Here is a 12,389-nt window from a genome sequence, read left to right as displayed (position 1 = left end):
TGCTGGAACATGTACGGCAACGATTGCATGGCAGACTGCAATCTTGTATTGACATTGGTTCTTTACGCGTCAGACCTCAGAGATATTGTATTCACTTTTGTCTGTCTTTTGTTTGTCCTAGGTAATGGCCCATTTAACAAAATGGCATTTCCATAGATATATTAACATCTATGCACGGCTGCACATACACACCCGTATCTAACATTCGTTTGTGCAACCACATGGAACAAACAATTGTCTTTGTTTACGCTGTTCAAATTACTATAGATATAGTATACTTGCACTAGACACTAGTAACAAACACCTCTGATTCCTAATTTACTCTAATTTGATTGTGGTACTGTCAATAGGCATTGTTCCAATGAAATACTTGTACCTTTTGTAAATACAGTGAAACCTTTATTTCACGTTTTTGCGTGGTCCAGACTTAAACGAGAAACGGAGGAAACTGCAGAATTGAGTAAATGAAGGAAATTATATATACAATACAATGTTTATACAATAATTTGTGATAATGAATTTCATCAGTTCTTAAAAAGTCACAGATGTGTAACAGCAAGTAAAAACTCATCAAAAAACTATTGTATCTGGGTATAAGGTAATCGAGCTAATTTCCATCACGCATGACTGCAAATTATACATTTGAAACATACATTTTTGAAAGATCATCCTTTGTATACACCTAGAAAAAGACAAAAATTGATGAACATGTTGAATTAAACCAAAAACATCACAACAGCTAAGTGGTTAAACCATAAATGTACATGTGGACACCTGCTTAATGATGTACTTTGTCACCATTGCTGTTATTGTTTAATGATTTTCTTATGAGTCACACTTCATATGCTCACCACCTTTAAAGTGTTAGTTTAGGCTTGATGATCGAAACAGAGACATGAAAAAATGAGTTTACTTTCCTAGTTGACATATTACAAGCTTACTGGAAGTCAGCTCAGTGAATTTCTGCACACTGTGTAAAATGTAAATCTGAAAGAAAGCTCAGATGCTACAGTTTTGCTTCATGCCCCTATCACTGCTGCCAGCCTTTACAAGCTGTAGTGTGTGGTGGATAGTACATAAATGAGTAGTGTATGTAGTTGTTGCAACTGTATCATATCAGATTTGAACACAAAAGTCTTCAAAATGTGCCCTTGTTCTATTTCTGTTTGGTACCTCTGTCACAGCACTTCACCTGCACGGAAAGTATATTTTCAGCACTACACAAAATGCTTTCACCCCTTCTTGCAATCCCGTCACTGAAGGGCCACTTCCCCTCTCTACACATCCGTGAGCTATTTTACATGTGTTAGTGTTGTGTGGTGGCTATGCTGGCTATTGGGCAACTTAACAAGTCCCCAGCTAATAAACGTTCTCTAGCCAGAAATGGGCGACCTTTACTCAATTATGACCGAGCATATTCTTTGAGACTCAGGGTTTGAATTTAGAAGGTTGACAATAAATATTGTTGCTGAATACAGTACATTGGAAATAAATGCAAGAAGACAAGACTGAGTTACAAGTGGCACACGGAAACATGGTGGCTGTACTCCATCATGTATTTGCTGGATCCGGTACACTTCGCACTGATGGTCTTGTTTTCCATGACCACTGCAATCTAGCCGAAGTTGTATCATAATTTCACGGTGAAGCAAAATACTGCAAGTTGTGTTGGCAACACTGATCGTGGATTACATCAGAACTTCCTCTGTCTCATCTCACCTCTCCACAGCAGCCTAAAATAGCCCCTTAATTTTGCTACCACCTGTGATGCGAACTACCTGTCTTTTGAGCCACTTAAAACTTTTTCAGTCACATCTAATGTCAACAGGAAGACAACAGGATAAAGTCAAGCTAGACATCAAGTAAGAACTTAGAATCGAGGTAAATCTTACTAGGACGAAATGTAAAATTGGGGAATTTAGCATTGATCTTATGGGTTTCTCACAGCGGCTATGAAGTTATCGTATAGAACCGCGGAAAATGTAAAATCGAAGGTTCACTGTAAACACATATCCAAAACTGATAACACTATATATAGGCTGCAAAGGTGGCCCTCTGCCTACCATTACCATCTGCAAAATCCGTAAATCAATAGTGCCTCCCTTTCCGAATATCAGTATATGTTTAGGAGAAAAGTAGAAACAGGCGAGGCAATGCTGCCCCTACGATTAATCTTAGAAGATATGCATTTGTGTATTTTGAAACAGATATTGAAAATATTGACTGGAATATATTCTTTGAAATCCTGCAGTTATCAGGCAGCAACATGTTTCCTCCAAATTGTTCTGCAGAGGACAGATTGGAGGTAATAAGACTCACAGAACATGAAAGGAAGGCAGTAATTGAGAAGGGAATGAGACAGGGTTGTAGGCATAACCCTTTCCTTTACGGAAAGGAAGCTAAAGAGAAATATGGAAAGAGAATTGATGTTCAAGGAAAAGAACTAGAAACTTTAAATAAACATTGACAGAAGTAAAACATGGGTAATGAAGTGTAGTTAAATTAAGTCAAATGCTACTGGCAACAGTATGTCAGGAAATGGGGCTCTAAAAGTGGCAGACAGTGTTTGCTATTTGGGCATCAAAAGACCTGAGAACACAAAAGAAAAGAGGATACAAATGTAGAAAGGTAATAGTAAGAACAGCTTTTTTTTGGAAAAGAAAAATATGTTAACATAAAATATACATTTAGGTATTATACAATCTTGTTTGAAAGAATTTATCTTGTGTGTAGTGTTACGTGGAAGTCAATTATAAACAACCAATAGTACAGACAAGAAGAGAATCAAAACTTTTGGAATGTGGTTACAGAAGAATGTTAAAGATTAGACGATTTAGATCACACAATAAAGGAGGAGGCACTACATTTAATTAGAGAGGAAAGAGCTTTACGGCTAAGGTTATTCATCCTGATTTTTTGTGATATTCCTGATTTTTAACAAAATGATAAATGAAAAGCACTAGTTTCCTTATGTTCCACAGTATTAACAAAATGCTTCAGTTTTTCATCTTACATTGTTACACTTTTCTTTTCTTTTTCACCTACCCTGATACAATATTTTGTTAGCCCGAGTTTTTTGAATGTTGGTATTACACTTCATTTGCATGAAAGAACTAAACTGTGTTGGTTGACAAGTTCAATACCATATATCAATTCTTTTGGCAACACAATGGTACTGTAATCTCATAAACAACAACACATGTTCTAATTTCAGTATGTTGTACAGTTTATTGTTTCCAGTGCTTGAGGTGGTGACTGATAAACTTCATTTTAATATTAACTCTGTCAATCACATGAAAACACAAGTGCAAACTAAACAGTAAGATACCACAAGGATTCCCTTTTCCTAAAGGACACGGGGAGTATGCTCAGTGTACAGTTTGTACTGCGAAATTTAGCATTGGGCATGAAGAATGCACTGGCATAGCAACTCATATAAGGACCTACAAAACATTATTCTGCATTTCAGGTTAACACTTTAAGTTCAAAATTAATAAGTACTAATCATGAAGGTAGTTTCAAGTCCATGGACTGAACCAGCGGATGGATGTGTGTGTGTGTGTGTGTGTGTGTGTGTGTGTGTGTGTGTGTGTGTGTGTGTGTGTGTGCACACGAATGTACACCTGTCCTTTTTTTCCCCCCAAGGGAAGTCTTTCCGCTCCCGGGATTGGAATGACTCCTTGACTCCTTACCCTCTCCCTTAAAACCCACTTCCTTTCGTCTTTCCCTCTCCTTCCTGAAGAAGCAACCATCGGTTGCGAAAGCTAGTAATGCTGTGTGTGTGTGTGTGTGTGTTTTGTTCATTGTGCCTGTCTGCCGGCGCTTTCCCGCATGGTAAGTCTTGGAATCTTTGTTTTTAATATATTTTTTCCCATGTGGAAGTTTCTTTCAATTTTATTTCTATCATATTTAATAAAATAAACAAATGAGGAACTAATGAACTTGGAAATAGAACATTAATTGTTACATTAGTCTGAGCAAGAAATGTTAAGTTGTATGCAGCCAATGTATCAGTGTTTTTAATAATTATATTATTTATCTGCAAGAGTATATCCTTACCAGCTCACGTAAATAGCCCTGGCCCACAAAATCGTAGAGAGACAAACCAATGCGAGTCTCATGGTACCATACTTTACGCATAATGTAGTTGAAAAGTACCATTATGTTGATTCTACAATAGGGATCCCCATGCTGCAATTTAGCAAATACCTGTGGTGTGAAATAATGCCTGCAATGAAGTAAGAGTAACAGAAATTTTTAAAGATTATTTATTATATATTACAACAAAAAGCTATGGAAACAAATGAAAGCACAAGGGTGAATGAAATATAAACCAGAATTTTTGTTTTAGTCACCTTTTGGTGAAGAGCGGGACAATCACTGCTCATTGTAGGTTTCATTTCCAGTGACTATTCTCAACAGCTAGAACAATGTTGGACTGTTTCTTTAGTTTGAATTGCAATATCAGAGCAAGAGTACCGTCATCTGTTGGGCAACGCATTATAGTCAAGTTTCTCACGCAGAGGGCATAAAACCATCTGAAATTTTGAAAAGAGGCTGGCAGCACAGTTTGAGGACAACAACCTCAAATGTTCGGAAGACATAAACAGTTTTTAAAAGGAAGAGAAACAATTGAGAATGCAGCTCATTCATGTTGCTGGAGCAGGATGACTGAGGAGAATATCTGCATTTTTAGAGAGCTCACTAAAGACAGTTGTCTAATACCAGTTGCTGAAGTTGCTTTTGAGGTTGGCATAAGCTACGGTAGTGCTTAGGCAATCATTACTAACAACTTTAGGTTTGGAAAAGCATCCAAAGGCGGGTGCTTCATCATCTCACTGCAGACTACCAATTTCATTGTTTCAAGGTTTGTAAATGGCTGCTGTCATGTTACGAAACTGGAAGGACATATTTTTTGTAATGGACTGTGTCCTATGATGAAATGTGGGTGCATATTAAACCACCAAACCAAAAAGAAAGCACCTTGGAACAGTGCAAAACCGACAAATCTGCACCTCTCAGAGCCAAAAACAGTTTGTGTGTGGGGAAGATTCTTGCAACAGTCTATTTTGAATTTAAAGGTGTTCTTCACATAAATTTTCTCTGCTAATGTTCTACTGTGAACACTGCATATTACTGACAACTTTTGGACTAAACAAAAAATTTGCATATCACCAGAAAAGGCACACATTTCCAATCCAGGATGCAATCGGGCTTCATGATAATGCTCGATACGACACTGCTACCCAAACTCAACAAAATGTCCAAGAATTGTTTTGGACCACACTACAACATCCTTCCTACAGCCCAGACTTATCCCACTGCAATTTTCATTTGTTTGGACCACTAAAGGAAGCAATCTGAGGACACAGATTTGATGAAGTGTTCATGTGCAACTAGCTGTTCTTACAGCAACATTTATTTTACAAAAATATAACCAAGAAACTGCCTATCCAATGGGAAAAATGTATTTCCCATACAGGATACTACATAGAAAGACAAGTTTGTGTGTATGAATTTTTCTGAAGCTTAAATACAGTTATAAAAAGTAATTCCGGTTTATATTTGATTAACCCTTGTGATTTTAATAGAATTATCATAACTAAAAATAGAGATGGAATGTTTCCTAAAGTATCAATAGAATGACTTTTTGAAATAAATGATGACAATATATTGGAGGTACAACTATTTATATTTCTGATACACTGTATTTTGCTGCATGGTGTTCACAAACTCTGGTCTATCAGTATTTCTGCTTCTCCCATTGGGTGTGCAAGTCACTCTTTGTCAATGTTGTGACTTCAGTGACTGAAGAGTGTGTTTCACGCTTTACTGAGAGTGAAGCCACTGTCCATATTGATCAGGTCGCTGGTCACTCAACAGCCTCCTTTAAGAGACAATCCCAAAATGGTGATGTTTGTCTTAACACTTGCATTTGTTCACATTTCATGAAGCATACCGTAGCTATGTAGTGTTCCACTAATGCAGATTTAGTTGAGTTCGGCAAGACTCCCGTGCTCCAGGCATCCTTCTTTGACTGTCTGCACATTCTGGTTGATGTATGGCTAACCATATTACAAGGATTATGATAGGCACCCAGCTGACGAAGTCCCACCTCAGCTTTCAGAATACCTAATGGTGCTCATGTTTTTGGTGGAAGACGAAAACCGCATTTACACCAAGCGACAATTCTGCTAGTTGTTCTGAAACTTTGTTGGCATGCAGCAGGTATGCCACTGTGTTATTCTCCCCATAGTGTTCCATTTGTTGGGCCTGTACCTTCTGCTCAGAAGCAAGTCGGATTTGTCACTCACTTTATCTGTTTTCTTAGACTACATCTTTACGACAGGTGAGCTCCAATTGGTATGCTTTCTTTGTCAGATATTGCATACACCCCATGGATCACTGCATGTTGCACATCCTCAAGTTGTTGGCAATAATGGTAGCTGAAAGTGTGGAGGTACAAAGAGGCATGGATGGATTTCTTGTACACACTGTGCTCCATAGTACCATCTACTTTGAGCTTGACCAGGACAACTGAAAAAGGTAGTTCAACATTATCTTCCACTTCAATGGTGAACTGATGCTGAGTTGCAATGTTCAAACATTGAAGGAAATACTGAAGCCTTCACACCCATGTAGCCTCATGCCAAATGTGTCATCACAATAGCTACGAACACACATGAACTTCAGTGCACCATTTTAGAGATCTTTCTCTTCAAAATCCTCCATGTATATGTTCAAGCTCTACTGTTGACAGAGGGCAACCCTTGGTGACACCATCTGTTTGTTCATAGTCACAATTGAAGAGAAGGAATTTATATGTGCGAACAAACTGGAAAAGGTTAGTCATTATGGGATTGAGGTTCTCCCTGATCAATTGGAGAGCTGAAAAGGGAGGCATATGAAAACTGATCAAAACATCCTGGTTACGAAGGGTTGGTGACTGACATGGACTGAGTTTCTGATGTGTACTGATATTTACTGACCTTGGGCCTTCATACTGCCATTAGAAGTTTGGCTCCAGGTACATAAGTGTGCCTATGTTGCTTACTATAGGTTACAGAGCAATGTTGGCCATGGTGTGTAAAACTGCATGCTAGTACAATGTGCTGCACATGTGTGAGTTGAGGCTTGGGCCTGTCATGGATTTGCTTGGTCCTTTTCAGAAATATTTGGTACATTTCATTCAGCACTGCAACTGAGGATTTTATGGCTGGCACAACATTCTTCAGTTTGGCAGTATTGTGGTCCCATTGCTGTTTTACCAATTGCTATTTGTTTGTGGTATGAAGGAAGATGACAGGTCCAGTGGCTACATATACAAAAAGCGAAAGGCTAGTGATCTATTGTCAATAGATCACTAGCCATTAAAAATGAATGGGAATTACAGAAGAAAAGGATGAGAATTCTCAGTATCTATTACACAGCTACTTAATCAATTGGTGTTGCAAATTTGCTATAGAACGATATTAAAACGCCACGCAGAAAGAATTTGATTTAGTTTATGGTGAAAGTGCAAAAAACTTGCAATGATCAACAGATGGGATTCATTGCTCTGTACTTTCTGCTAAATTCACAGATATGGAACACGTGATAAAACTGAAGGTATGGACAGTCCATTTTCTGAAATTGCATGCATTATTACACTGCCAGTTGCAACATTTTTTGAAAAAACTGAACAAATAGCATGAAGACTTTATATATTACTGCAAAGTATGTTGTTTAAGTAAAGGAGTATACATAGAATAATTTTTCAATTTAAAACGGGCTATTGCTGAATTTTTGTGAATGAAGAAGGAAAGCAGGAATGAAAATTAGAATATCTGGATTGCATTTTAAGCAGACCTGACTGCTGACTGTCCACAATAAGACATTGCAAGGTGAGAAACAACTTATTTCTAATTTAAAAGGAAAATCCATTGTGGAACTGAGGAATTCTGACAAAAAACACAGTGTATTTATCTAAACTTACTCCCGTTAAAGGAAACATGAGTTTTGAAGAACTGATTGTGATTTTGAAAGAATCAAAGGATAGCTTTCTATATGTTTTGAGGACACTGCCAATCTATCACCTGTTTTATATTTAAATGTCAAATATACAAACAAGCAGGTGCACTGCGTACTTTGTACACATGTAAAGAATAGCTTTCTTTATGTTACCAAGGTACACATGTTTATGAGCAACATCACATTTTAATCTTTGTTTGATTCAATAGTGATATAATAAACTTACATCACATAAGCTAAACCACTGTTTTGTTAAACAATAATAAAATCAACTTTCATTACATCACTCTGTTGCCACGTACAATTGTTACCCCATACTAATGACCCACTCGAAGCAGTAAACAGTGCAGTTGCATCATGTCCCAGCCAGCCACTTATTCGTTAAATAATTATCTCAGACAACTGCCTCATTATGGGACTGTGCTGTTAGTTCATAACCTGGGCCAGTTTCTTGCACAAATTGTTTTTTCTTGCATAGCTTACAGTTCATTTTTATTTCGCATTTGATCACTTGGACGTATGACACAGCTAATCACTGTGTTAGCCGAAGCAGTAATGGGGGAATAGGTATGGGTTCACAATTGTAAAACAACAATGGAACAGTACAAGACAATGTTATTTGTGGTAGGCACAGTCCATACACAGGTGCGCCCCCTTAAGAGTTACAAGGTTGCATCAGACGCATCCTCATGAATATAATTCAATTTCTTTCCTGGCACCTACTCGGTGAAAGAAGTACGAGTGCATCCAAGTGGCTTTTCAGTATGAATTATTCATAAGACTTTTGTTTTGAAGGATTTTTTATAGCATTATCACCTGATGCTTTGTCAAGATGAATGGAAGAGACTGCCTGAATGTTAAAAAAGAAACAATGTAAATTACACCAATTTTTTTTAAACTAAGGCCGAATGCCCTAAACTGTTTTACAAGAGTTACTTTTGAGTGGCCCCAGATTGGTAGGTAAAAGCTTACTGAATACTGTGAATCAAATATGGTTCAATTGGCTCTGAGCGCTATGGGACTTAACTTCTGTGGTCATCAGTCCCCTAGAACTTAGAACTACTTAAACCTAACTAACCTAAGGACATCACACACATCCATGCATGAGGCAGGATTCGAACCTGCGACCGTAGCAGTCACACGGAATACTGTGAACCATCGGATGCAACCTCCCCTTGCCAGCATTCAGTAGTAAAATCACAAGAAAATCTGTGTTCATGCTGCTGCTCTTGAGTAGTATGAATGGGCAGTTCTTGATAATCTTGACTCTTCTGCTGATGAAATTAATTTATTGGCAATTCTTTTCAAAGCCAGAGCCTCCCCATATGGGTGGGTTAAAAGCGAATGTTGCTGCATACTTGCTTTCACAAATGATTCTCACTGATTTACATCCAGAGAACTGTCACTTCTACATTGGAAATGTATCCATACATTATTAGAATATAGGGAAGTTTTCCATGTAGTATGTACCTCTTATGGCATGGAAGAAAGAGAAAAATACTAATACAACTTAACATACGTAATCAATTCTTGGGCCCTTTATACAGACAGTTAATGAATATGAAACTAAAAAACAAAAGCATGTTTGTGGTGAAAGACTGATTATAGCACAGAGGCACTACCTCAGAGCAAAATACTGATACCATGTTCTCAGTTGCCTCTACAATAAACAGTACACAAAAAAGATTTATTGTTCAACAGTATTTTAAACCTATGAGGCTCATTTTTACACACAGCGTGAAGAAACTTTGCACTAACACACTTAAAAATCACGCAGTCAATCACAGAGATGGGCATTATCATTAATACAAGTAAACAATGCATCTCTAAAGCAAGATTGTACCCAAATAAACAAGTAGATGTTTACTTGCACTTTGGTCCTCCCTTCTCTGCCACTTTCAGAAAGTCTTCATAGTTGATTAACTGTTCATCATCTGATAAGGGTGGGCTATGATGATTCTCGAGCAGGACCCACAGAGCCTACGACATTTTAAAAAATAACAGATTGCAGGCAGTCACATCAGATAAAACCAGCAACAGTTCGAAGAATCAACGAATGTTCCATACCTTCAGTTCATTGCTGTTCAACAACTGACGGCCTCTTCGTTGTAGAAACACAGCTCTAGCCTCTTCTCTCAACTTTTGGGCAAGAACATCATCTTGCTTTGGTAGCTGCAAATTTAGATAAACAGTAATGGCCACGCTCATGAAGTGGTGAGAACGTGACTGCACGTTTAGGAGAAAAGTGTAAAAACACGTCGTGAATGGGACACTGACTAACCTTGCGATAGAACTTCGGTATTACGTCGTAGGACGAATGGTTTTCTTTCGGTTCAGAGCGCCATTCAGTCAGATACTTTCTATAGAGCTGCTGTTCCAATTCTTTCAGTTTCTCTGGTGATTTCCCTGCACAGCAAGTTACATAGTAAAGTATTTGGTGTATCAAATATACGTTAGGATTTACAGACGTACTTTCGTTCTATCTGTTACTTACTACTGCCACTCGATACGCATACTTGTAAAGCTTCTTTCAAAGAACTCAGTGGATTATCATCCATTATTTCAGGCAAACATAAACGTCAACAAAAAGTACATTTCAAATGATGCGGAATTATACCAAAGATATACTTAATAGCTACGACCAGAGAGTTAAACTACTAACTAGACTGTGGCTAAACGTCAAAATAATCATCTTGGGGTTGAAGAATTTTGTTCCGTGTTTGCTTTAATAATACGTATGTTTTTGGATAGAATCCGCCTTTAGCAGACCACAATTTTGTTTTCCAACTCAAAATGTTTCACTGCAGTTGCAGCATCTTCAGTGGGCTTTCATTTTTCATCTGTTACAGACAACGAGTGTTCTTTGCTTTTTGTATACATGTAGCTATCAGTTTTTAAATTGTAATTACAAATATTTGAGAAAACACATAAATTGCGAATTCATACCTTTTTACCGCATGGTGTGGTTTTTCTGATGTGTTGTGTGTCTGCAGTGACCGTTTTGTTCCACAGTTTGTCATCTGCAACCACTTATACTTTAAAGTAGATAAATTGTTTAAGCCAAAATTACGATTTGAAAACTTGTTATTTCTATGCCTGAAATTATTTAATTCTATGCGCGCCCTCGCGCGTGTGACTGTGCCTATTTACATAATGTTTCACTTACATTTTCCTTTTAATCATCTTCATCACTGTCAAACAGTGACAGTCCAAAACCCTTGAAAAAGTAATGTATGGTATAGTAGCTTCAACCTTTGTAAAAATAAAGTTTTAACAAAATGTCAGTTTGATTTCCAGTAAGGTTTCTCAACGGAAAATGCTGTATATACTTTCACTAATGAAATATTAAGTGCTCTGAGGCACCGGAAGTCACCTGTTGGGATTTTTTGTGATGTCTCAAAGGCTTTTGATTGTGTAAATCATGGAATACTTCTAGTTAAGCTCAAGTACTATGGTATGAATGGGACAGCGCTCAAATGGTTTAAATCATACCTTAGTGGAAGAGTGAAATAAACAGTTCACATAATATGCAAAAAACTGGTGATTTCTCAAACTGGGGAACAATCAGGAATGGGGTGCCGCAAGGTTCGGTCTTGGATCCTCTGTTGTTCTTATTATATATTAATGACTTGCCATTCTATATTCGCGAAGATGCAAAACTGGAACGTTTTGCTGATTATACAAGTACAGCTATCTCACCCAACAGACAAGAATTAACTGCTGAAATTGTAAACGATGTTTCTCAGAAAATGATTAAGTGGTTCTCTGCAAATGGGCTCTCATTAAACTTTGACAAAACACAGTATATACAGTTCCACACAGTAAATCGAAAGACACCATTAATAAACATAGACTTCTATCAGAAATCGGTAGCTAAGGTAGAATATTCAAAATTACAAGGTGTACACATTGATGTGGGGTTGAACTGGAAAAAACACACTGAAGATCTGCTGAAACGATTGAGTTCAGCTGCTTATCCTATTAGGGTCATTGCAAATTTTGGCGATATGCATCTGAGTAAATTAGCTTACCATGCCTAATTTCATTCTCTGGTTTCGCAAGAGATCATATTCTGGGGTAGCTCACCATTGAGTAAAAGAGTGTTCATTGCACAAAAGCGTGTAATCAGAATAATTGTTGGACCTCATCCAAGATCATCCTGCAGACACTTATTTAAAGAGCCAGAAATCTTCACTGTAGCCTCACAATATAATAGCAGTGTACATGGCTACAACACTAGGAGAAAGGATGATCTTCACTACTCATGCCACAAAAGTCTTTGGTCGCTTACCTCATAGCATCAATCGGGTGACATGTAGCCATATAGCATTTAAAAGGAAATTAAAAGAATTTCTGAATGGCAAATCCTTCTACTCATT

At 37.6% G+C, this 12,389-nt stretch overlaps 1 protein-coding gene across 1 annotated transcript in view; it reads right to left on the bottom strand.

The window, feature by feature from the left end:
• The window catches only part of LOC126278494 (serine/threonine-protein phosphatase 2A regulatory subunit B'' subunit gamma-like), a 61,696-nt gene extending 51,059 nt beyond the window's left edge, over positions 1–10,637 (bottom strand). The window contains exons 1-5 of the mRNA XM_049978653.1: positions 10,505–10,637; positions 10,292–10,416; positions 10,078–10,182; positions 9,878–9,990; positions 4,060–4,228 (exon numbers count right to left, since the gene is read on the bottom strand). Of these exons, the coding sequence (XP_049834610.1) occupies positions 4,060–4,228; positions 9,878–9,990; positions 10,078–10,182; positions 10,292–10,416; positions 10,505–10,568 (576 nt within the window). The 5' untranslated portion in view covers positions 10,569–10,637. The remainder of the gene's footprint in view (positions 1–4,059; positions 4,229–9,877; positions 9,991–10,077; positions 10,183–10,291; positions 10,417–10,504) is intronic.
• Between the last annotated feature and the right edge of the window lie 1,752 nt (positions 10,638–12,389).

Source organism: Schistocerca gregaria, chromosome 6, assembly GCF_023897955.1.
Source record: "Schistocerca gregaria isolate iqSchGreg1 chromosome 6, iqSchGreg1.2, whole genome shotgun sequence".
NCBI lineage: Eukaryota > Metazoa > Arthropoda > Insecta > Orthoptera > Acrididae > Schistocerca > Schistocerca gregaria.
The sequence above is the reverse complement of the archived record's forward strand: the minus strand, read 5'-3'. Positions and strand labels throughout refer to the sequence as shown.